The 24,978-nt window shown below is 39.7% G+C and overlaps 1 protein-coding gene across 1 annotated transcript in view; it reads right to left on the bottom strand.

The window, feature by feature from the left end:
* The window catches only part of SORCS2 (sortilin related VPS10 domain containing receptor 2), an 859,447-nt gene that overhangs the window by 12,724 nt on the left and 821,745 nt on the right, over positions 1–24,978 (bottom strand). Inside the window, exons 15-23 of the mRNA XM_050948134.1 lie at positions 20,955–21,075; positions 18,893–19,026; positions 18,012–18,140; positions 15,953–16,124; positions 12,154–12,340; positions 8,342–8,475; positions 6,044–6,167; positions 4,025–4,137; positions 1,373–1,498 (exon numbers count right to left, since the gene is read on the bottom strand). Of these exons, the coding sequence (XP_050804091.1) occupies positions 1,373–1,498; positions 4,025–4,137; positions 6,044–6,167; positions 8,342–8,475; positions 12,154–12,340; positions 15,953–16,124; positions 18,012–18,140; positions 18,893–19,026; positions 20,955–21,075 (1,240 nt within the window). The remainder of the gene's footprint in view (positions 1–1,372; positions 1,499–4,024; positions 4,138–6,043; positions 6,168–8,341; positions 8,476–12,153; positions 12,341–15,952; positions 16,125–18,011; positions 18,141–18,892; positions 19,027–20,954; positions 21,076–24,978) is intronic.

The raw sequence follows: 24,978 nt of genomic DNA, 5'->3' as shown, positions 1-24,978 counted from the left end.
CAGGGGCGGCTCCAGGGGCTTTGCTGCCCCAAGCAGCCAAAGAAAAAAAGCCGCGATCGTGATCTGCAGCAATTCAGCGGGAGGTCCTTCAGTCCAAGCGGGAGTGAGGGACCGTCTGCTGAATTGCTGCCGAATACCTGAAAGTGCTGCCCCATTCCAGAGTTGCCACCCCAAGCACCTGCTTGATAAGCTGGTGCCTAGAGCCGGCCCTGCCACCAGCAATTCTCAAATTCCATAAGCATTCTAGATCTAAAAGTAGTTTCAAGGTGACGACACCCACCTGCTGCAAGCCACAATTGGCATAGGGCTTTCTGAACTATCTATTAAAATACAGTGCTTCCTGGAAATTAATTGTGACTTCAGTCTTCCAAAACTTCACACTGAGATACAGGGGGAGGCTACCGATGTTTTTCTTGCATTAGGACCATTCTCAATCATAATTTACCCAATTCTGAAAGTTAAAAGTTAAGTTTAAAGTCTCCTGTTTGAATACTCAGAAGTCACATCAAAATACTCTGAGATTCGCCTCTTTAAGTAATTCCATGAACTAGGTATTGTACCATGCCGCCCAGGGAGCTGGAGCCTGCCTACCAGTAGATGCCCTCTGGTTAGATAGATATTGTGGCCTATTCTCTGAACTTTCTTATTTGTAACATATTCCCCTCCTGAAGTAGTCTCTTAAAAACATTGCCTCTGTACCTGAATAAGCTTCCTGACCATTAGGACAGAAACCACCTGCTCTTCATGTAATAGACCAAATCCTAAAGTCTTGAGTCAGTAGAATCTGAGGTCTAATATATTTCTGAAGTCAGCAAGGAGGATTTCTCTCCTCTAATCAAAAATGTTAATGTTCTAAATATGTGGTTTCCACAGTGGTTTGTACTCCTGACGAGATAATTTTAATCTACTGGATTATTATAGACTAATATGTTATCACTTTAGTTGCTGATGTAACAACAGACAAATATTAGCCATCCCTGAGGAATATTTTGATACCATTTGGGGCTGGTATAGAGACACACTGTCCCTGGAGGAGCTTGGAGACGAATCAGAGACTGTAGCATATTCCCTACTACATGCCACCCCACATTATAGGCTGGACTAGAGGAGGAGGCAAGACCATGGCCTGCTCTCTTCCTGTTGCCTTTGGGGTAGATTCCAACCCAGGGTACGCAGGGAAGGAGCAGGCACCGCACTCTACTAAAGACAAAGACCACACTTGCTGCTAGCCTTACGCAGGGCATGCCAAGAAGTAGTAGGGTGGATGACATTTAGGTGTGTAAGGCCCAACAATGAAGCCAGTAGGAGTATTGTCACTGATTTCAATGGGATGAAGATTTGGCCCTAATCAGAGAGAGATTGTTCTGGCTACCTTATCACTAGTTATACTTCTCTTCCGCTTTGGCTGGTTCGCTGGAAGCAGCACAAGCAAATCAGCAGTTGTGGGCAGACCAGGTTTCACCACAGTCACCAGTGTTTCTTCAGGGATATTAGTTTCCTGAAGAGAAAAAGAAAAAGACATGCACAGATTTACAGGCCTGCACGTTAACTTTATACTGCCAGTATTATACAAAAAAAAATAAATATGTAGTTACTTTCAAATATGGTTTTATGGATCTGGTCTTTGATGTTAAGATTTTTAATATGTAGAGAAAATTCTACGGAAGTCACTGGAAGCTAGAAAGCTGCACAAAACCTTACAATAATTAGCAGAGATCTGAAAAGCTCTTTGAAAATTAGAAGTGTTATCACACATAGCAAAGAGCTCTAACGGGTATCATGGGAAAGAGAGAACTGAAGCCTAAGTGGTTCGTGGTTTACCACAACTGGGCAGTGAGCATGTAATCTGCCAAGATCAAATTTTCAAAAAGCACCTAAGTGTCTTAGAAGTACAAGTTCCATTTTCAAAAGTGACTTAGGGCTTGTCTACATCACAAAGTTGCAGCGCTGGTGAGGGGGTTACAGCGCTGCAACTTAGGAGGTGTACACATCTGCAGGGCACCACCAGCGCTGCAACTCCCTGTTTGCAGCGCTGGCCGTACTCCCGTTTTGTCTCGGGTGTAGAGGATCCAGCGCTGGTGATCCAGCGCTGGTAATCAAGTGTAAACACTCACCAGCGCTTTTCTTGACCTCCGTGGAATAAGCAGGTATCCCAGCATACCTGAGGAAGCCTCTGGTAATCAAGCTGGTCTCCTTCCCCGGTTTGCTCTCGCGTTCCCCGAACCCCGAGCAAGCAGGTCTCCTTTCCCGGTTTGCTCTCGCGTTCCCCGAACAAGCAGGTCTCCTTCCCTGCGGTTTGCTGGGTGGTTCCGGGAACGCGAGAGCAAACCGCGGCGAAGCTGGTCTCCTTCCCCGGTTTGCTCTCTCGTTCCCCGAACCCCCGAGCAAGCAGGTCTCCTTCCCTGCGGTTTGCAGGGTGGTTCGGGGAACGCGAGAGCAAACCGCGGTGAAGCTGGTCTCCTTTCCCGGTTTGCTCTCGCGTTCCCCGAACCCCCCTTGAAGCCGCCCAACAGCACTGCAGTGTGGCCACATCTAACACCACTCTGCAGCGCTGGCCCTATACAGCTGTACTAATACAGCTGTAACAACCAGCGCTGCAAAATTGTAGATGTAGACATACCCTCAGACACTTAGGAGCTTAAGTCTCATTGAAATTCAGTAGGACTCAGGCTTCTAAATGACACCATCACTTTTGCAAATGTTACCATTCGTCACAAATTCTTGTGTTGTGTGATATATGTAGGAAGGCTGTTGTGAGATTTTAATGAAAAGCACTGGTCTAATCTCACAGTCCTTAGGTCAAACAGTATCTGAAAGTCCATATAATTGTATCTAACTTCAAGGATATGATTTTTTAAAAGTTAAGATGTGGAGCCAATTTGATTGGTGGCGGAGTGGGGGATGGAAGGAAGACACTCATCAGGCAGATGTACATTATGAAATGGGTAGAAGTTGATATGTGTGATTAATGGAACTCACTCTATTTGGCATTTAGTAGGTGTTGAGGTTATAAACTGGGGTGAAACAGGTGTAAAATAGAAAGTCAGAATCCTGATCTGGTTTATACTGGTGCAAATCCACAGTAAGTTCACTGATTTCACTTTGGGCCCTTTGACAATACGGTTCTGTGTTTCCTTGGTGATAACTATTTCTATAAATATTTACCTCTAGGGTCATAACCTACTGATATGCTCCTTGACTGAATTCAATATGTGCTTATCTCTGGCAGTGTGTGCACCTGAATATTATTGCTAAAGTGCTCCCTACCTTAATGGCATTACTCTTTATTCATGTTACAATGCTGTTATGTGAAGTTTGACTTAAGTTATGTACAGGACAATTCAGGGTTCTAATGTGAGCAGTGCTTAATTTGTAATGAAAGAGGTGCCAGGGCTCAAGCAATTTTTTTACGTTCATAACTGATGCGGCAAGCCCAGACGTACTGGGGCTATGAACTGCCAAGCCTAGAGGTGCTGGGACTCAGCCCTAGCAAGCTCTAGCACAGATTAAGCACTGAATCTGAATCTAAGTCTTATCTATACCTGTAATCTACATAAAGTGGCTAAAGCAAATTAATTCCTTACATATTTTCTGTAATTTTCAGTTACACATGCAAAGCTGTAAATTATTATTAAAAAAAAAAACGAAAAACTATCAAAGACTAAATGTTGTATATTATAGTACCCTTTGTGTAACCCCCTAACTATATCACATTCATGTTACACTTTTTTCACAAAGTCAAAGTATTTGTTAATATTTCCACCTGGCCCCAAAATCCCTGAGAGGAGTATTTATTGTTAATTCCCAATTAGGCTGCGTTGGAAATAAACTGGCAGTATTGCAATAATGTAATCTATGGCTGTATACACAAGTGACATTGGTCTCAGACTGCTCCTAAATGTCACTCATGGGGATAGTTTTATTGTTCTGCCCTGCCTGTTTTTTTCTAAATGGGAAGGTATTAACTTAACCTTCAACTTTATGACTGGAGAAGAAGCATTTTATGAGCAAACTGAGAGAGCACCTTTGCAAGAAGTCGTGTTACTACCAGGCCTATGTCTTCCCTCCACTCTGGTATGTTGGGGTTGTACATGTCCAGATGTTTAGTAAACTTTAGAGAAAGAACTTGAAAATGATCTGGAAACAGGAAAAGAAACAGTTTTGAACAATTCAAAGAGAATTGGGGCAAAACAGTTTTGTAGAAAATAACAACTCTGGAAAAAAGCTTTATTAGCATTATTATTGTTGTTATTTGTATTTTTAGAAACTCGTACAAGACTCATTTTCAGGCCAGGACCCCATTGTGCTAGGTGCTGTACAAAAACAGAATAAAAGACAGTTCCTGCCCCAAGGAGTTTACAATCTAGGTAGAATGGACCAATACTAGATTTTTGTATTTTCCCCAATTTCCCAGCATCTTATGTCTAAATATTTCTAGCCACCAATCAAAGACAACATGGAAAACATTAAGTAAAGTTTCATATACTCCACTGATAATTATCTTTCCAGTAATTTTTCATTAAGATATTACACCATACATAAAGCTGTGGGTTCTTTTGTTTTTAAATGGGCATGATTCTATGGAATTGATTCTTACTGAATCATAAACATCTGTTTCTTGCGCATTGCATTTTCCTTTTTTCATGCAAAATGAATATTTCTTTATATTTTTTATAATCTAGCTGTGAAAATATGAACAGAAATGATATGGCAATGGCTAACTACTACATTGTTTACAAGAATAAATAAGCTACGCTCCCAACATTTCTATGAATATAATCCAAAAATAACTGAAATATTAGAAATGGACAGTTCCTTAGTAAACAGGACTCTGTATTCTTTCCTTTCGCCTTACAGACTCCTTGGAAATATACCTGAAGAACCTAATGCAAAGCAGAGAAAGAGATCCTTTGGAATGCATGAATGATCCAAAGGTGATCTCTTGGGCAGTTTAGACAGAATCATATTTTTATATTTATTTTTTCTAAGGATGTCTTTATTTTTCTCAACCCCAATGCCCCGTTGGTCTTTGACTCAGGATTTGCCAATACTAACAGCAGCTGCAGTAGTGAAAAGTAAGAAGCATGATAGGCTTACAAGCCATGCTAATGGGGTTATATTTTTAAAGCTTTCTGAAAAGCTGATGGATTTATAAATGGTATCACAGGCATTCATGAAATCCATTTGTTACAGGGCAAGAGGTTTACAAATGCTTGAATTCTGATGTTTACCATTATGTTATATTAAAAAGCATATTACAAGCAAAAAGGGCAGAGTCTGTTTGGAATATTAGGACAATAGCTAAGTATCATTCTGAGTGTCCCCAGGATATATGAAGCTTTTAACTCTCCATATTTAGAAACCTTAGCGAAGTAAGACTTATTAGATATCCCTGATACCCAGATTTGACAGCAGATATACAAGTTTAAATATTTCCTCTTCCTTCTTACACTTTTCATGGTATATCAGGCTTCGTCAGCACATTACATAGCATAGCAAAATACACTGAGATCTAATGCAACCTATTGGCAAAAGGGTCATTTAACATTTTTCAGCATCTCTTTCTAATCCAAACTCCTAGAGAAATGCCCAAATCATTAAGCAAAAAGGTGTTATCACAACAGGCAAATTCTTTCAAGTTTCTTATGATAAAAGTATGTGCCCCACTAAACTTCTCTCCTCTCACATTATTCTTTCTGTAGTAAGATCAACAGAATGCCTAAAAATATTATAAAAACATATAAGTTCCACAGTATTCTACAGTTATAGTCCAAAATGCTGCTTTGAAACAACTGTTATCTGTGGTGCTTTGGAATAACATGGTAGCATTTTCTATACGGGATACAGGTCAAATTCTTCCTTAGTCTCTCTCCGTTCATTTCAATGGCATTTCATTACAGAATAGATTAGTGAATTAAGTTTAGAAGTTTAACATGGCATTGGATAAAATTTCACACTAGGATCTGGTCTCTAAAAGCAATTGTAAAGTACATACAAGTACATGTAGTGGACAAAAAAATACGAGGGAGTAAAATGATCTCACCAAAAACTTGGACAATCTTGGAATCCTGCAGCATGGAGTTCCCACAGGAGGCCTGCACTGTAACTCTCACCTCACCTGTCTCAGCAAATCTTGTCACCAAAAAACTGTCCAAAGTGAGAAGTGGCTAAAAAAGAATGAAAATTTTAAAAAGAATGCTAGGAAGAATTATGAAATAAATGTGTATGAAGGACTAATGATTGAAATATATTGGAAAGATCAAATAATAGATTGATTTTTTCCTGTGATTTTAATCAATGGTTAGACAAATCAGCGAATTCCAGTTCTCTACCACCAGCTATGTTTGCCCTATGTTGGATACTTGAAAACTAAAGTAGTCCTTCATTCAGAAAATGTATACAAAATATACTTAAACAGTGTTCAAAATCTGGAGTTTGACTTTGGAATTACAAAGCTAAGGGACGTGCATTTTTAAAGACTGAGCAGATCCTCCTTCTAATATAATTGAGAGACTATTAGGGTTTGATCCAAAGCCTACTGGAATGACTGTAAAGACTCCCATTGACATCACTAGGCTCTGGGTCAGGCCCTCAGTGCATAGGTCTTTCCCCTCTACCCACCTGAGTTCAGATTCTATCATCAGTTACAATTAAATTAATTTTGTGGCCTGATTTTAGTGCCCAATCCATACAGGTCCCCTAGTGCACTTCTGCAATTCCCAAAGATATCAAAAAGGACCTGAGATGCTCTGTACCTTGCAGAATTAGGTGCTTAGTCCATATTTGTGAACATCACAGATCCACCACACAATATCACCTGATCTGCATTCTGGGCTCAAGAAAGATCCAAGACTAGAATAATGGACTGGTGCGTGGTGCTTGTCTGAACTATTCCTCCCTCAAGCAGTAATCTTAGTCACTCTCTTATGAGCACTACATTGTGCTCATACACTTTAAAATAATTATTTTAAAAGATAATTAGCCCAAATGAACAGAAGAGAATAATCCTATCCCAGTAGAAATATTTAGATTTTTAACGTTTTATGATCCATGTATCTAACCTATCTACCTATCTATGACCATAATTATGGTGTACGAGCACCTTTTTTTGTCTTCGCCTTTTTAGACTTAACTTCATCCCTTTATAACAAACTGTAAAAAATATAACATCACAGAAACAGACTTAGTCAGAAGTATATATTTCTGTGCAGTATTTCAATTCCCATCTCTTCTAATGATCACATAAATAGAAGCTCTCATAATTCACTGATGCCATAATCCCAAATGCATTACATCACAGTTTCCTTAAAGGTGGTGAATTGCAACACAATTGTGACTCCACTAAAGGAAATGGTCTGGAGAAGTAGCCTGATTCTAAATGAGAAATTTCCATTTACACATAAATAGCAATAATGGACACCACAGAAGTTGTGCAAGATGAGGCCCTTATCCTCTGAAGTTTGTTGACACTGTAATAAAGAAAAAGAAAACTTGATGCATATGCTATGGGACTGTCCCATGGTCAGGCGGACACAAGAGTGAAAATGGTGCTTGATTTCTGCAACCAGCCCTCAGCTGAGAATTATACCTTAGCTTATGTACCTACTATGCTGGGTTTAACTCCACCACCAAGATTTTGGTTCTTGAAGGCTGCAATGATTATCAAGTGTGTGATTTTACAAAAATGGAGAAGTAGGTTTAACCCAAAATAGAGCACTGGTATTTGAATCTGTCTGAGTAAGCAGTGAAAGAACAGCCTATTGACACAGAGAGCAATGATATGAATTCAAAACAATTGGACCCTGTTTCTTGATACACTTGGATAAAGAATTCTGAGATGGCTCAAATAATGCTAGACTTCTGTTATACCTGAGGTCTCCTCCATCCCTTTCCTGCCTATTTCTTTGTATCTTATTATTATTATTATAGTTACCACCACCCTAACATCTTGTGTCTGTGATATTGTCTGATTTTTCAGCTTCGACAAACTATAAAGGTGCTTAAATTACATAACTCTATTGGATATCCTGTGAAATATGTGGTACTCTGTAACATATACAAACCGCAAGTCATTTATATTTTTGTATTTTTGTTTATGAAAATCAATAAAAAATGAATCATAAAAATAGCAATAATGGGAAAGGAACAGAGAAAGTTCATGATCACTTAATGGAGCTTAAATAACATCTAATAGATGGTATCACAGACTGTTTGAAACAGAAGATATTCTGCAAAATGTCATGTACACCAGGAGAGTATTTTCCTGAAAGGAATAGATGTTAGACATAATCCTTATTGAAGAGAGGCTATAAAAAAATCTCCAATGAAATGTTGTGTGTACCTGAAGATTATTTCCTATCCACCAGTAGAAGACTGTCAAGTTAGGGTTCTTGGGCAATACGATGGCTGTCAAATTCACCTCCTGGTTTCTCCCAATGACTGGAACCACTTCTAGATGTAAAGCCTGCAGTGGAGCTGAATAGAGTTCCAAAAAGGCCATTAATCAAGAATCCATCAATTTATTGAATGCCTCTGGTTTTTCTCTTGTTCAGCAATTCTGCAGCAGTCTCACCGGCACAGAACAAAGTCCTGAATTTACTTTTCTCCCTCCCTGTTTTCTGCACGCATCAATGAAAAGAGCTGAAGGTAAGTTCTGGACATTTTAATTAAACAAAGGAGGTCACAAATAAAAATCCAGAGCAATGTGATTTATTGATGCACCTGTATGAGTCTTTCTTGTGCATGTCTGACATAGAAGATCATAAGTAAATTTAGTCCATTTAAAAAAAAAAGATGGAAAAGGAAAGTAATCAAAGATAAAATTGATGGAAATTCTACCAGGCCTCTGATATTTTTAAGGCAAAATCTGAGAAGAATGATGCTGACTGTTCATTTTCATTACAAAGTATCAGCAGTCAGGTTGCCACCAGACTCCTTGTTGTTTTTTTTAGTCAGGCTAATATTCAGCATAATATCCAATTAATACATAGCTTCTAACAGACAGATTTTTAAAGTAATTGATTTTCAAAATTTAAATGTATAACTTCTGTACATTAAACACATGCTCTTAGAGTAAATTTGTTCCTTTCTGAAGTTTTTACCTAGTGAGGCTATACTTGCAGCTATAAGTATTTGCAGGCAGTGTAGAAAAACTGCATCACTTTAAAATCTCTGTTCTTACTAGTCTCATTATATTTTCGTCCATAAAAACGTTTACTAAATAATATTGAAAGAAAATCTTTATAGGAGGCATGAATTATATTTGTTTCAGAAAAGCACTCAAAGCTTGGAGGCATTTAACACTTATTTTTTTACTTACATTGCACCTTCCATTTCAGAAACCCAAAGTGCTTTATAAACATCAGTTAAGTTATTATATATAATTAATCCATCCTATCATTTCTCTCTGTATTCTAAACAACTCTTCCTGTTGGTATGCATACCTCTACCTTTTCATGTTCTCTGTATGTATAAATATCTCCTGTCTGTAAGTTCCATTTTATGTATCCGAAGAAGTGAGCTGTAGCTCACGAAAGCTTATGCTGAAATAAATTTGTTAGTCTCTAAGGTGCCACAAGTACTCCTGTTCTTTTTGCAGATACAGACTAACACTACTGCTACTCTGAAACCTAAACTACTCTGAAACCTAAACATCTCTTTGTCATTCAGAGCCATTAGCCTCAATCCAGACATCATTCTGAGCCTTTCCTTTCCCTCTTTGCACTAATTACATTATTGCCCATTCATGTCCAATTCACACTCACTGTGGGTATGCCTATGTTCCACAATTTCCTTTACTCTGGTCCAAGTACTTGCTTTTTCAAAGAACTGAGCCTTGCTCTAGCCTCTGGTACCAGCTGCAGCATCTTATCCTCTGGATCAGAGACTCATAATTTTGGTACATCCCACAATGAAAAGTTTCTTTAAAGATCTGGTGCATATCTGTCCTGCAGTTTGGGACTTCCTATTCATGGGGCTTGAGTTTAGTATTGACAAGTTTCATGAACTCTGCCTTTGACCTCTGTCCCTCAAAACTGCATTCCTCCTGACTGTTACATCAGGTAAAAAGAATTTTGAGATATTCGTGTTTATGGCTTATTCTACTTTCATGATATTCTACAAGATAAGGTGTTTCTGAGCCCACAACCTAAATTACTCTAGAATTTCCAAATTCCATCTCAATTGTCCTGGTCATCTTCCTCAAACCTCACAATTTACCAGGACTGCATAAATCAGATGTAAAGTATCTGTTGACCCTGGACAAGACAAAATACTTTTATAAGACTCCAAGGTTGTTTGAGGCATTGGGTAAAGGTCCGATGGGAATACGGAGGGGGATACGAGGGGGGATGAGACTCAAAATCAGTTTAGAGATTATCCTAGTGGATTGGCCTTTGTACTCAGTCCTAATCAAATTAGTGTTCCAACACCAGATTAGATATAGCATTCATTTTACACTTGAGAAATATCTCCCCCTCTGCCATTTGTAAATCCACCAGATGAAACTCCATTTACATCCTTCACTCATCACTCATCTCCCAATATAGAAGTCAAATGAGAGGGACATTTTGGGAAGGCAATCCTTCAGGGGTTCTTACTGCTTGTCAGTCTCCCAAGAGTGGGGCAATTCTCAGTGGAGAAAGGAAGGTTACTCACCTACCACAGCAGGCATATATTGCTTCTACAGACCCACACTCACCCACTCTCCTTCCCTGCTTCTGTTTATCAAATCTATCAGCTTGGTATCTAAGCACCTGACAAATACTGAATTAAACCTGAGAACACTACGCTGTAAGGAAATGTTACTACCTGAATTTTTTTAAAAATCGATAATGAAACGGAGGCATAGAGGTTATGGGCCTAATCCGGCTCCCTTTGCTTTTAATGGGAATTTTGCAATTAATCTGTATGGATGCAAGAAAGGGCCCTAACTGATCACACAGCCAGTAAGGGCAGAGGAAGGAATAGAATCCAGATCTCTTTGCATTAATTACTAGGCAATGCTGCATCTCAAAGACTCTGGTTAACAGAAGGGAAATATGGGTAGCTGGAGCCACTGTCCATTTCCTATAGGCTTGCACTAAAAGTTCCAATCTCTGCAGAGGCTCCTATGTTTACTGCTTTTTATTTGGTTCCAGGATTCATGATGGAGGCTACCATCCCACTCCCCAAAGCCTGAAGCTTGTACTTGGAGAACACAAGAGGAGTAACCTGCCTTTTTTTGACTATATGATTTGTTTCTGGGTTTCTATTTGACCTATCTAAGACCAGGAGAAGCAACAGCTCTTATGAGTTCTGAAGGGGCAGGAAAATGCAGTTCCAGTGGTGAGCTGCCTGCTTTATTTCAATTATGAATTCACTAAGGTACATTAAACCTCTGATGGAGCATGCTATTCCTTGTGCACTGCTGTTTATTTTCTTTGAATTCTAGTTGATGGTTTTTATTTTGGTTTTAATTATAAGAAAAATAAATGGTCTGTTTCATGTGATACTGCACATTCTCACTGCAATATGCAGTTAAGTCAATATATATTGAAGCCAACATTTTAAACTTGGGTAGCTAAAATTAGGCAACTAAATCTAGTTAGTGCACTTATTCCTGTTGCCTTAAGTTCCTGTCTCTAATCACTTCTCATGTTCTTAGCCAATTATCTGATTTTCAGAAGTAAGGAGCATCTACTACTCCCACTGATCTGAGACTTCTGAAAATCAGGGAAGAGAAGACATCATCTCCACACCTTTGAAAATCAGGTCACTTACTTAGGTATCTGAATACGTATTTAGGTGGCTAAATTTAACCACCCAAGATTGAAAATGGTACCTGAAACCACAGAGGAATTTATTGTCAAAGCTGGGATTAGAACTTGGATACCCCTACTCCCGCCTTAGATGCTCCTGCTATCTAATCACTATGTCATGCTTCCTTTAAAGTCAAGTCTCCCTTTGGTTTGGTAATACCCTCCCCCATTCACAATCATCTACATTAACCATGTGCAGCAGGTGCACTACTGCATGAGCAAATTCAAAGAAATGTATTTTGGTGATAAGATCTTTAATATAATTTCTTCTGGAAATCACTGCCCTGTAGCTATCATCAAGTTATTGTGAAGCTGCAAAAGTGAAACCAGAGAAAAACAAAACAGCACAACTTACAATTAACTTGAACAAACACCACTGCTTCCTCATGCCCGGCAACATTCTCAGCCCTGACTGAGACACGGTAAATCCCAGGGTTCTCATAACGGTGCCGAATGGGTTCCCCTGTCATTGTGAGGTTCACGTATATTGCCTTAAAGCCATCCCCAAGGTCCACCTGGTACTTGGTATTTAGAATATCTCCCTAGCAGAAGAAATAGATCAGAGATGTTTTGAATACCCAAGATTCAAAGAAACAGGACACATTATTATTACTTATTTGTATGTGGTAGTGCCTAGGAGCCCTAGCCATGGACCAAGTCCCTATTGTCCTACGTGTTGTACAAGCACAGAACAGAATGACGATCCCTGCTCCGGGGAGGGGGAAGAGGGGTGGTGGCGGTGGTGTGTGTGTGTGTGTGTATTAATATTCCCTTATCTGTAACACAGATCTAGTTTAATGAGGATAAAATACTCCAGGATTAGTCAACAGGTTGTAACTGCATTATGCTACACTGACTACGCCTCTTGATATGACCAACACAACTGTGTGGAGCAATCCCAATCTATAAGTATTCGTTGACCTTATCTAGGACTCTTAAGCCCTGTCCACTGTGCTAGCAAAAACCCAGTTGACTAAGCCTAGTGCATAATGTATGGTTAGCATAGTATAGTTAGCACAGTGTTACTATTGTTAGCATAGCATTTATACCACCGTAGCCATCTGCTATAATTTCTTATTCATTGTAGCTCTGCCGAGTGCTCATGAAAATGACACTGCCTTTCTAAAGTCAGGCCTAAAGTATTGGGATGAAAAAGATTGCCTTCAATGTGCAACTTCATTAAAACAAAAAACATAACCATTTATGACTTTATATTGTCACTAGGCTACACACCATGGATATTCATGACAGTGAGTATAGAACTCAGATTCTCCCATTTGGGCAGAGATGCATGACTGGAGCTAAAGGAGACTCTCCATTAGCAGTTTGCAGTACATGGCCTAGGGTACGCATTGTAACAGTTCTGACTGCATCCAGGAAAGGCAGTCGTCATTACAATAATTATATGACTAGACAAGGATTTCAGTCAATCACAGCATTCAAAAATCACATGTTATCACCTCTCGAATGACCCTGAAATCTTTATATGTTCAGTTCCATTATTCCATTTCAACACAGGCCACTCTCTGAAAAAGTCATACTTCAAAACCTCATCCCAAAACATGATGATAACAGAAGATCAAAGGAGGTAACAGCAGACAAGAACTTTCAGATCTTTGCGTTACAAAGAAAAGGAAAACTTTTTTTTAAGTGCTGCTGTTTTGATGAATTTTCTTCTGTCTTGTCAGATAAAAGGAAAAAATGTTCACAAGGTGAGAGAATGCTCACAGTAAAGATCTTGCAAAGTTCTCAAATGCCTCAACTCCAGAATGCATCACCCACAAAAGGAGTTTATTGCCTTGTATACTCCTCTCCTGTGAACATTTCTTCAAATCACCATTTTCTTTGGATACAGATGGGTGGAATTTAGTGGAGGAGACAATACCATAATAAAGTTTAAAGCAAAGGAGATTCCTCAGCTGTGTGCTTGTAAGTGCAATTCATTTAGGTGACACTAAAGTGCAAATACTGCTTGTTTGCTTTCTTATGCTAGCAAAGCACCTACATACTATCTCCAGGGGGTACAGGAATAAGGTTTTATGTTGTGAACCAGATCTGAGTTTTAATGAATGTTTTGCTCTCACAATGCCCTTCCTACTATAATACTATTTAAGGATCTTGATGTTTTCAAAGCACCGATTTCATTCTACAAAACAGGAAAATAATAATGGTGTGAAAACAAAGGAGGAACATGGAAAAAATACAGCTAAATTCAATGGAACTTGGACACATCTATATAATTCTTCTGTGAATAGTGGATTTTCTTAACATTGTTTATTCATGCATTTTGTGGATTGAGCGAGCAGAGCCTGGGACAGCTTATTGTCTTCTTCTTGTTATTAATATTATTACTATTTATAAACTCAGTAATGTATCACCCAGACAAACACAGGTGTGAGCCAAAGCCCCTCACTCCTATGAAACTAAGAACAGGCATTCATACACAGCAATAAACTAAAATGGTGTGTGACAGATAGATATAATATTACATCTCTTTGGTGTTAATGGATCTAAGCTCACTAATTGTCAGAAGATCTAACTGGTCCTTTGTGCAATACTTGCCTTTCTGTTTCTAACTAATGTTATGGACTTTTTGATTCTCAGCCATAGGGGGCAGCAAATTGTTAGGTTTCTTGTAAAGGAGACTTACAGTTCAGAGTATTATGCATAGCTATCACTAATAGAGAGCGAGAATACCATTTGTGACCTTTGAGCATCTTTGCATGTCCTAGGTGTTCAGCCAGTTGACAGAGAAACACGTTCAAACCTCAGAATTCCTACCCTGGCAAAAATCATATTTTTAGATGCCCCATCACAATTAACAGAAATGATAAATTACTGAGCTCTCAGATAATAGTCAAGTGCTGTTTCTTTACTAACAATGAAATGGTGACAGCACAGAGAATTAGGAAAAGAAATGGAGATATATCTGACCTTACCATAGCTAAGCCAATAACTACTTAGAGCCAGATTCTGACACATATTAAGTAGTAACTTACTCTGCAAGTATTCCCATTGGCTTCTGCAGGAATGAATCAGTGTCCATGGTTGTACCATGGCGGCCTGCTGAAATGTATGAATTTCTTTCAGACTCTTTGAAATCAATGGGATTAGTGTCAAAGTAAAGTAGTACTCAACCTGAGAAAGTATGGCAGAATCTGGCACTGAATGAGTAAGTGTTAAGAACCACAGACATAACAGAAGAGACTGCTCCATCCTACAGATCAGACTATTATAGTCTGGTCACACCTTTAAGATGTTGCCTCTTTTAGGCAACACAGGGAAACCTGTCAATAAGGACTATACAGAGTAGATGTCATTATCCTTTACTTCCTGGTGATTTTATCTTATGTTTTACCTGATTACCAAGAAGATGTGATTTACTTTTTTAATAGGTGAGACCAAAAGAGCTCAGGGCCAGATTTTCAAGTGTCCAGTACCCACAATTGGGGCCAGATGGTTAAAAAAGAGATAAGAGCTCCTATTTTAGGCACTGAAATAAAGTCCAGATTTTCAAATCTGCCACTAGCAGCTTCCACTGTAACACTGTGGGTGCTGTACCCTTCTGAAAATCTGGGACATGATGGCTAATCCCCATCTGTGGGCAGGAATGAATCTGAGACACGGGTTGTGTCATCAGCCTTGCTGAAATGCATGAATTTACTTCAGGCTGTTTGGCTTCATCATACCCCCTACCTCCCCATGTCTTTACTGAGGCTGAACATTTATCTGTATTAATGTTGTCTGTACTCTGCTTTCCACGTGATTTTAAGTACAATTTCTTTACATCTCACTTGACTCCCCTCTAACACTGAAACTGGAATATTCAAAGCAGATCAAGGGAGTTGGCACTTAACTCAATCTTAATCTTAAGGTAAGATTTTCAAAGTTGCTGACATCTTTAAGGAACAGTGGAGAAAAACACTGTTGAGGGGATGAATCCAGTTTTTTAGACAGAGTTGTCATTTGTGTAGTTCACTGAATACTTCCATTTGGTTCAATGGATGGAGCAATAGCAACGGAATGGTTTGTGCACCTGTTTCTAAGCCAGGGGCTAATACCTGTTCACCCAGCCACAGAGGAGAGAAACAAGTGCCTAGAAATAACTTCTAAACCAGCGCTGACATTTTTAAGAGGCTGAAGTTCTTCATTACCTGGTCTTGTGTGACTACAAAGGTGACATCCTCTCCAGGTTTAACAGCCAGGCTCTCTCCTTTAATGCTGATCTGCAGTCTTTTGGGAGCGATCAGTGGACACATATGCTGGGCTAGATTCTGCTGCAAGTCGATACCACCTTCACATACATTAGACACCACTTTCCTGTACCTGCATAAAACAATAAGCAGTGAGCACACAGGACTGGGGAATAACAGGTGGGTGCCATTGGGGGCACTGCAGGACAGTATAACAATGGCTACCACACGGTAATTGACTTCTCAGTGGGTCTGGTCAATGTCCCAGAGATCAGATGGAAATCAGATTAAACAGCTTCTGCATTACTGAGGAGCTAATTCCAGTGCTGATGAACTACTCTATGCTTGCATGGCTCTTAAAACACTTTAAAATACAAATTTTGCATAACAGAATAAAAAAATAAATCTTGACAAAGATTGGCTGAGGGTTAACAACGAAGCACTCAGGATTATACTGCAATTGTGCAAGAATCAGTTTCGTTCAGGTTTGTTATTTTTAACCACTCTTTTTAACACAATTGACGTTTCATTCTTCTGAGTTCAAACATGCTATAGTACAGTGGTCATTCACTACCAAAACCAACCAACCAACCAAACAAAAAATGGATTTTCACTGATAAAGCAAATACCAGCAAACTGATTTTCTTGCCTCATTTGACATTTCAACATTTGGTCCCAATCTATGCAGCTGAGAAAGATGATGTTATTGCCAGCTGCAACTTATTCTCAGCATAGAAATCATAGTACATTGTAGTGTGTATGTTCTGTGCTCTATTGTTTACAGTTCGGTAAAGCTTTCCTTTGATTCTCAGTTCCCCATAGGATTAGGAAAAGAATCCATTCTCTGCAGAATTCTTTACCCCTGAGGACATGAGGGGATGGAGAAGGAGCATGAGAAGCTGAGCGAGGATATATACTTATTCCGAAAACTGTAAATTATTTGAATCAGAGAGTAAATTTCTCCAAAATAAAATTAAAGGATTAAAATTAAAGGGTCATTGTCAACTTAAAAGTCATATCTGAAAAATGTGTAGCTACTATTGTTATAAGCAACTCCTAAGATTATCAGAAAAGAGTTTAGAGAAAAATATTTCTCTCTCTCTTTTCTGATTGTTTATTTGGGGCCTGTGAGGACTGTTCCCTACATGGCGAGTTGCATCTGTCATGCGCTGCTCTGTGGGGAGCACATTCACATGCTCTAGCTCAGACTCTGCAAGAAGTTGGTTACTAGTAATAGTAGCAGCAACCCTGAAACTGAAAAGACACCAATTAAGGGTGCATACAGAAGACAAATGGGAAGCAGTGCATTATTGCTGACAGTGATTTTTCACTAGTCTCTTGGTGTTTGCTGCTTTCTTGAAAGCACCAGCTCCTGGAAGCATGTGATTACCTGAGAATCTCAGCTTTCATGTTTTCAAAAAAGTATGTTTCTAACTCTCATCATTGCAAAGAAAAGCAGGAAAATGTGACCCCAGTAGCAGGTTTCACTCAGAGGCCAGCAGCCAGGCAGGCTGTGGCTCGACAGTCTTTACACCTTGTAGCACTGTAAAGCTCATCACATCCCTAAAGGCTTAAATACCACAAAAGAAATGAAAAAAAAAAAACCCTCAAAATCTCCTTATTTTTTAAGCCTATTTTATGATTTTTGGAGTTTGACAAGATTTGTGGGCACTTGGGTTTGGCCATATTTTGTATGTTTGATGTTTCTGCTTTCAAGGATCACAGAAAACCCTTAAAACCTTTTTTTAAAAGAAATTTTTTTAAAAATCAGGACATACCATTTAAAGGGGGCTTAATCAATTTAAAAAAAAATTAAGTTGACAGTGCCCTGGTCCTTCCTGCAAGTCCTAGCCCTTCCCTCCACTGAAACCCTCCTACACACTAAACCTACCTAAGGACAACTTTGATGTAAACAATTTAACTATAAAGAGTATTTAATTACTTTTCCCGAAGGCTATGTTGTAATCCTCTGCAGGAGTGCTCTTCCCCCTGGATGCTAGTAAAAGTATCAAATACTTACCCTGTGCTGCTCGCATAGGCCCGCCCTAATACGCAATCTTCAGGGGGTGATTCTGGATTAAACCAAAAGTTAGCAAAGCACTTGCTGGATTCTGATTTCAGAGGTGCTGAACGTTCAAATCCATAATCACTGCAAAACAAACCGAATTAATCTGTTAGCGCCCCTTCTTTATCAGCAAATCTCTTTTCTGTGGTTGGATAGAAGTGAGGGAGAACCTATTTTTGAATACTATCTTGTATCAAGCCAACACACAACATGCTGAGCCCAGTTCTGCCCTCAGGGTGATTTCTAAGGCAGTGATTTCTGGGCAGAATTGGGTCCAAAACGTTTTGTAAATTAGTTCCATAGAATTCGCTCTATTGGCAGTTTAGTTTTTTTAAAGGGGTTCTTTTACCACTCTTTTTTCTCCACTTCACTCAGAACTAGAGAGGATTTGTATTAAATACAATAGGTCAAATCTTCTGACCATCATTCAAATTTTGCTCCATGGGAGTTTGCCTGAGTAAAACATCAGGACTTGTCTAGTCAGGTGGAAAAACAAAACAAAACACAACACCTTACTTCAAAAATGTCGGTGCTTTTGTGGCTCTGTTTTTCAAAAGAAACTCCATAGCACTCAGCTTCTGTAGTTCTGCATTTCTCTGCCACGCTATGAAATTCTATATAATTGCTTGCAAAACCCACCAACATAAACAGTAATAGGACTACTGAAGTAATTTTGCCTTTTAAAAAGGAACAGATGGGAAAACAATCTCTCATTCAGATCCTGCTGGGATGTTTTATTGTTGTTTTCAGCTTAGGAAAGGTGTGGGGTTTACACATCCCAGACTCTCACACACTTCATCTTTAGGATAACCCTGAAAATCCATAGAAAGGCTCACCATAAGAAATCAGAGTTTGTACACTCGCAAACTTTGGATGTGAGAGCAGATGTGACACTCCTCCCTTTAATGCACCAGGATGAAATCTTCCTCTTCCGAAAACTTCTCTGCTGACCCATGATGCAGCGATCACCCTGAACATTAAAGCACAGGAGTGTAAAAAGCAAAGCTATGAGAAGTTTTGTTTTTCTGTGTTTGTTCCAAATTGTAGTGTCATGAAGTCCACTCACTTGTGACTTAGACTGTAGCCAGAGAAAGGCTGGTCTTGTGGCTGAAGCACTGGACTCAGGCTCAGGAAATCTGGGTTTAATTCCTGACTCTCTTACAGGCTTCCTGGGTGAACTCTGGCAAGGTATTTAGGTCAAGACTTTTAAAAGTGCCTAGTGGTTTTGAGTGTTTTGATTTGTGGTGCCATATGTGAGACACCTTAAAGGGGCCTGGTTTTTCACATGACATTTACTCCACACTTTCTGTAAAACAAGCCTATTTAAGATGTCTCAAGTTGGGCACTCAAAAACAAAGACCTCTGAAATCTTGTCACTTGTGAACATCTTGTTAATCTCTCTGAGCCTCAGCTTCTCATCTGTAAAATGGGGATACTAATACTTTTTTCCCTTCTACCCTCCTGTCTGTCTTGCCTATTTAGACTTTAAGCTCTTCAGGACAGGGACTGTCCCTTACTATATGTTTGTACAGCTCCCTAGCACAATGGAGCCCAGATCTCACTTGGGTCTTTAGGTGCTACTGTAATACAAATAAATAATAATAGCAATAGTGATTAATAGTTTGAGACGGTGATTTATTTCTATAGCACAGTTCTGCAACTGTACGCTTAGGATGCATTATAATGAATAACAACCGCTTCTTTTTTTTCTTTTTGTTTGAACACTCTATCTGAATCATTCACAATACAAATATGGAAAACAGTAATCTTCTCCGGATATTGAGATATATTTTCTAAAGGGCAGAAGTCTAAGGATATGTATTAAAATGTCTGGGTAATTGTGGCCTCAATTCTGCAGTTATATGCACTGCTCAGGTACTTTTGCCTGGAGAACGGTTACTTAAACACTTACTGTACAGGTAAGTGGGTATTTTTAAATACTCCATCAATTTTTAAAATAATTTCAGTAGTTTCCAGTTTCTGAAACTCCATGGAGAGGCGTAATTCCACTGTCTCAATGTACTTTTCTCATTAAGGCTAGGGGCTATGTTACATTCTAAGTACATACCTAGCACGCTCCAGGTGAGGAGAAGTATAGCAGTAGTGATAATGTATCCAATGAATAAGTGCTGAAGGAAAGTTCGGTTGGAATAATACAGAATGGCAGATGAAGAAGAAACAGAGAAAGAGGCACAGATAGAGAAAAGGGAATAATTTCACAGGGAGGAGAGTAAAAATAACAATGATAGTGAGAATCATGACTAACACCGATATATCTCATTTAATCCAAAAGGATCACAAAGTGGTCTATACAAACAATACACTGTAAAGAGAATACTACAGAGAATGTAGCTGCCAAAAATTAAATTTTGCCAGGATACTGAGAGAAATATAGCATTAATGAATTAGTACAGAACTGTATTGCCCAAAACAACTAGACTCTAATACATGATTAGTCCACAGAGATTCTGGAATTACTTCTGGTGCTTTACATATGAGTATAGTGCCTGGTTGGGAAGTTGGCAGAACATATAACTGCATGTTCAAATTGCTTCAATCAGTGAGATGGGTTTTAATTTTCAGTGTGTGGCTAACTTTCCACAATTCATCATGACCACCTATTACTGTGGCAAGTAATTAGGTATACTTCCTTCTTCCCCAGCCCAGTTCATGTTATAAAAGAAACACAAAATCTATCTCCTGTACAATGACTAAGTCATTCTGATGTCACTGATAAAAAACAGTAATGGACTATTTTCATCCTTCCGAAAATCACTCTGGGGTTGTCAAACTGGGTGCTGAAATCCACACTCATGAATGTTTGTGCAGTACAATGAATATCAAAGCATTACACAAACACTATGTATTATTAATAAAAGAGCCTTCTGTGTCCAGTACCTGTAGATCTGTGAGGTCCCAAGATTCATAGTCATCTTCTGTGCACTCCCTAGGGAAAGATGGTCTGAAGTCTACTTTCACCAGCTCCCAGTCTGAACGATAACTGATGTGTCCAAAGACTCTGAACGGAAAGAGCAAAAGTAAAAACCTTGTGGAAGAGCAATAGCAATCTTCACAGATTTCTAATTATTATTTTTATTCACTTCCTCCCCTCTATTCACAGTGCCCTCTGCTGAAACTAGAAGTGCTGCTTCTTTATCTGCTTTCCCTCTCCCCCTGCTTTTGATATACATTTTCAGGAGATCTCTATGGGGAGAAAACATCTGTTAATTGTCTACCGAACCCTAAGAAATGGTATTGCTCATTTATTAGAGAACTATTTTTCCAGTAAACTATTCTGGGACTGAGGTAGAAATATACATGATTTTAATGAGGGCCTGACATTTCAGTTTATTATCCCTTTTATGGTTTACATATTTTGAGTTTCTGCAATGAGAGAAGAGTAAAAAGCGACAAAGAGTCCTGTGGCACCTTATAGACCAAGAGAAGTATTGGAGCATGAGCTTTCATGGGTGAATACCCACTTTGTCAGATGCATTGGTTGAGTGTTAGTCATAAGAGAAGTGGAATGGGAGTCAGGACTGGTGGATTCAATTTCCAACTCCACCACTCATTCATTATGTGACCTCTATGTAAGTTCCTTAGTCTGTTTGTGCCTTACCTTACCTAGCCATAAAATGGTAATATTACTACTATTCAACCTGGGACAAGTGTAAAGCATGTATTATTGTTCATAATTATTTTTCATCCGTGCATTTCATGAAGAAATTCTGACTCCTGTCCCTAAAGAGTTACATCTAAAGGCTCAGTACCTCCATAAGATGCAGTAAAGACAGCTCAAAATAGACAATTTCCTTCTAAGCAAAATTGGAACTTCACAAAAGTTTAAAAACTGGCCTGTGCTTTCAAAGCAGTCACAATGTCCAAAGTGAGGCCATTTATTTCCAAAACAAAATGAGTAAGTATGACATCCAGCAAAAAATTAGCAAGGATAAGGACTCTATTTGGGTAAAAGTCAGATATATCTGTGTTTTGAATTAGAGCCTCATTCAGTCTCATGAGACTTAACTGCCAAAGAATTTAAGTCTGATTCTGAAGTGAACAGTTTCTGTTCAGTGCTTCCACAGAGCTCCTATGGCCCACGCCGCTTCCCACAACTCCCATTGGCCGGGAACGGCGAACTGCAGCCACTGGGAGCTGCGGGCAGCCATGCAAATGTAAACAAACTGTTTGGCGGCCTACCAGCGGATTACCCTGATGGGCTGCATGCAGCTCATGGGCCACAAGTTGCCTACCACTGGGCTAAAGATTCAGGGAGGATTTGTTCCCTCTTCACTTGTAATTCCACATTTGCTATTCAGGCCCAGTGCAGAGATGTGGATTTTGCCCACGCTGTTACATTATAATGATAGAGCTGTGAATACTCACGGAAAACTTTGCCGTAACACACGAGGGGGGATATCAGTGTCTCACTGGCAAATACCAAAGTCCCTCATTAAATAGAAACACGCATTTCTCCAGTTTGCCTCTTTTATTCCTTTTTATAATATATAGCCAGGCTCTGGGATTTGAGCAGTTAGATGACCTGTCTTCTGTCCTCTTTCCTCTAACTGTGCCCCAAAGACCCAGGAGCAGCTCAGGGGCAGAAACAACATATACAAAATCTCAAAAATGTTGTGGGACCAATGGGGGTAGTATCCTAAAGTTATGGCATCTGTTTTTCTCAGGATGTAGATTGCTCATCAGGATCTATAGGACTCACTCCTTTGTAGCTCAGTTTGACAAGGGAGCCATAGTTTGCTATATGCTGATCTTCATATTGGAGTTACATACTCTAGATAATGACTACCAAGGTAGTCTCATGGTTTTCCACAGTGCCTACTGCAGTATGACTTGCTGGGCTGGCAGGCATGAAATGCCTTTTGCCATGTTAGACGTCTGTTCTTTTTTTCATGCACGGTACTAAAATAATGCAGATATTTCCCTCTGTGACTCCTTCCTAAGCAGTTTGCCACCTGGGCATTATGGAACCTTTCAATCTGTTCATATTTTCTGTTTTTTGACACAGGTACCAAGAAGTGTGATCAAGTGCATGGGTCCAATGCCTGACTGCTGACTCAGAAAAAAGGATTTTCTACAGACCAAATACATAGGAGGGAAGGGATAGCTCAGTGGTTTGAGCATTGGTCTGCTAAACCCAGCATTGTGAGTTCAATCCTTGAGGGGGCCACTTAAGGATCTGGGGCAAAATCAGTAGTTGGTCCTGCTAGTGAAGGCAAGGGGCTGGACTCAATGACTCTTCAGAGTCTCTTCCAGTTTTAGGAGATAGGTATATCACCATTAATTTATTTTCAATATTATTCACACTATCCCTCTACTTCCTTCTATGCCCAGAACTTTCACTAGTTGATGGTGACCAGGTACAGTGAGTCAGTAACTGTCAACCTAGCATACAAACATTGGTGTGAGCAGGTAATGTCCACAAGCTTTGTTTAGGTGGAGGTCAGAGATCCCATTCAAGAACATTCAGGCTACTGACTATTCATAATGGATGCTTGTTGCACAGGGGTGCCATGTTCCAGCTCTGACATAAATAGAGGTTACTTTTTGTTCAAGATGTGTGTAGTCCCTATCTGTATTCCACATGTGGGTATGCTTGCATTTCATGTACCTGAGATTAGAGATTTGTTGAAAGCAGTGTCTGCTGTTCCACACCTGCACAGTTGTTTTCCTTCTGTTCTGAAATAAGAGTATAAGTGGCAGTGTGAACTGATCCCGCTCCAGTCCCTCTTCTCACCATGAATCAGATAAGATTTGCAGCAGAGGGGAAGGAGAGTGAGTCATGGAATACAGATAAGGATGACATATCTCAAAGAACTTCCAGTTACAGGTAAGTAACGTCCATTTCTTCTTCAAGAGCAGAAAAGTGCAAGCTTGTGGTGAAATTGTGGTGTTGGTTTCATTATCAGCTGGAAGGCTCCAGTGAAGCCTTTCAGGAATCTGAGGGTTGTTGGGTGAGAAAAAACAGTATAGTCATCCACTGAAGGACGGAAGGCACTAATTCCTGCTAGTTGGACCTGCAGTGAATTAACAGAAGGTGCAACTTCCTGAGGTGAAGGATTTAGTCTAGAATAGCAGGAGTACCCTCAGAATCTGAGGACAAATGATTCTTTTGCATCTAAGTGGAGAAATGTTTCCATTTAGCCAAATAGCATTTCCTGGTTGACTCTTACCTGCTTTGATTAAGAATGGATTGAATGTTCTCTGAACATGAACACTCTAAGTCTGGTATCAGAGGGCCAGCTGTGTTAGTCTGGATCTGTAAAAGCAACAAAGAGTCCTGTGGCACTCTAAGTCTGATGTCCATCTAAATACCAGGCTATGAGGCAGAGAGGGCCTGGTTTGGGGTGTCTAGTCTTGCCATTTTCCTGGTTCACCAGATCCAGGAAGGATCACATGGCAATTGGAGGGTAGATTGATATCCACATCAACTCGGGGAACCAGAATTGTCTGGGCCACTTGGGTATGATGAGAATGACTCTAGCTTTGTTGTGGTGAATCTTTCACAGCACCTGGAGCAGTAGTAGAATGGGAGGAAAGGCATACCTCAGGTGGTCTGTCCAGAATAATAGAAGGGCATCTGTCAATAACCTAGTCCCAGATTTGGACCTTAGCGTCCAAAATATGGGGGCTAGCATGAAAACCTCCAAGCTTAGTTACCAGCTTGGACCTGGTAAAGCTGCCACCACCCAAAAAATTAGAGTGTTTTGGGGCACTCTGATTCCCCCAAACCTTCCCTGGGACCCCAAGACCCAAACCCCTTGAGTCTCACAACAAAGGGAAATAAACCTTTTCCCTTCCCTTCTCCAGGTGTTCTTGGAGAGATACACAGACACAAGCTCCATGAATCTAAACAGAGGGATTCCACCCTCCCCGTTCCCAGCCTTGGAAAACAGAATTACCG

This window comes from Gopherus flavomarginatus, chromosome 3, assembly GCF_025201925.1.
Source record: "Gopherus flavomarginatus isolate rGopFla2 chromosome 3, rGopFla2.mat.asm, whole genome shotgun sequence".
Classification (NCBI taxonomy): domain Eukaryota; kingdom Metazoa; phylum Chordata; order Testudines; family Testudinidae; genus Gopherus; species Gopherus flavomarginatus.
This window is presented reverse-complemented; position numbering and strand designations above follow the sequence as displayed.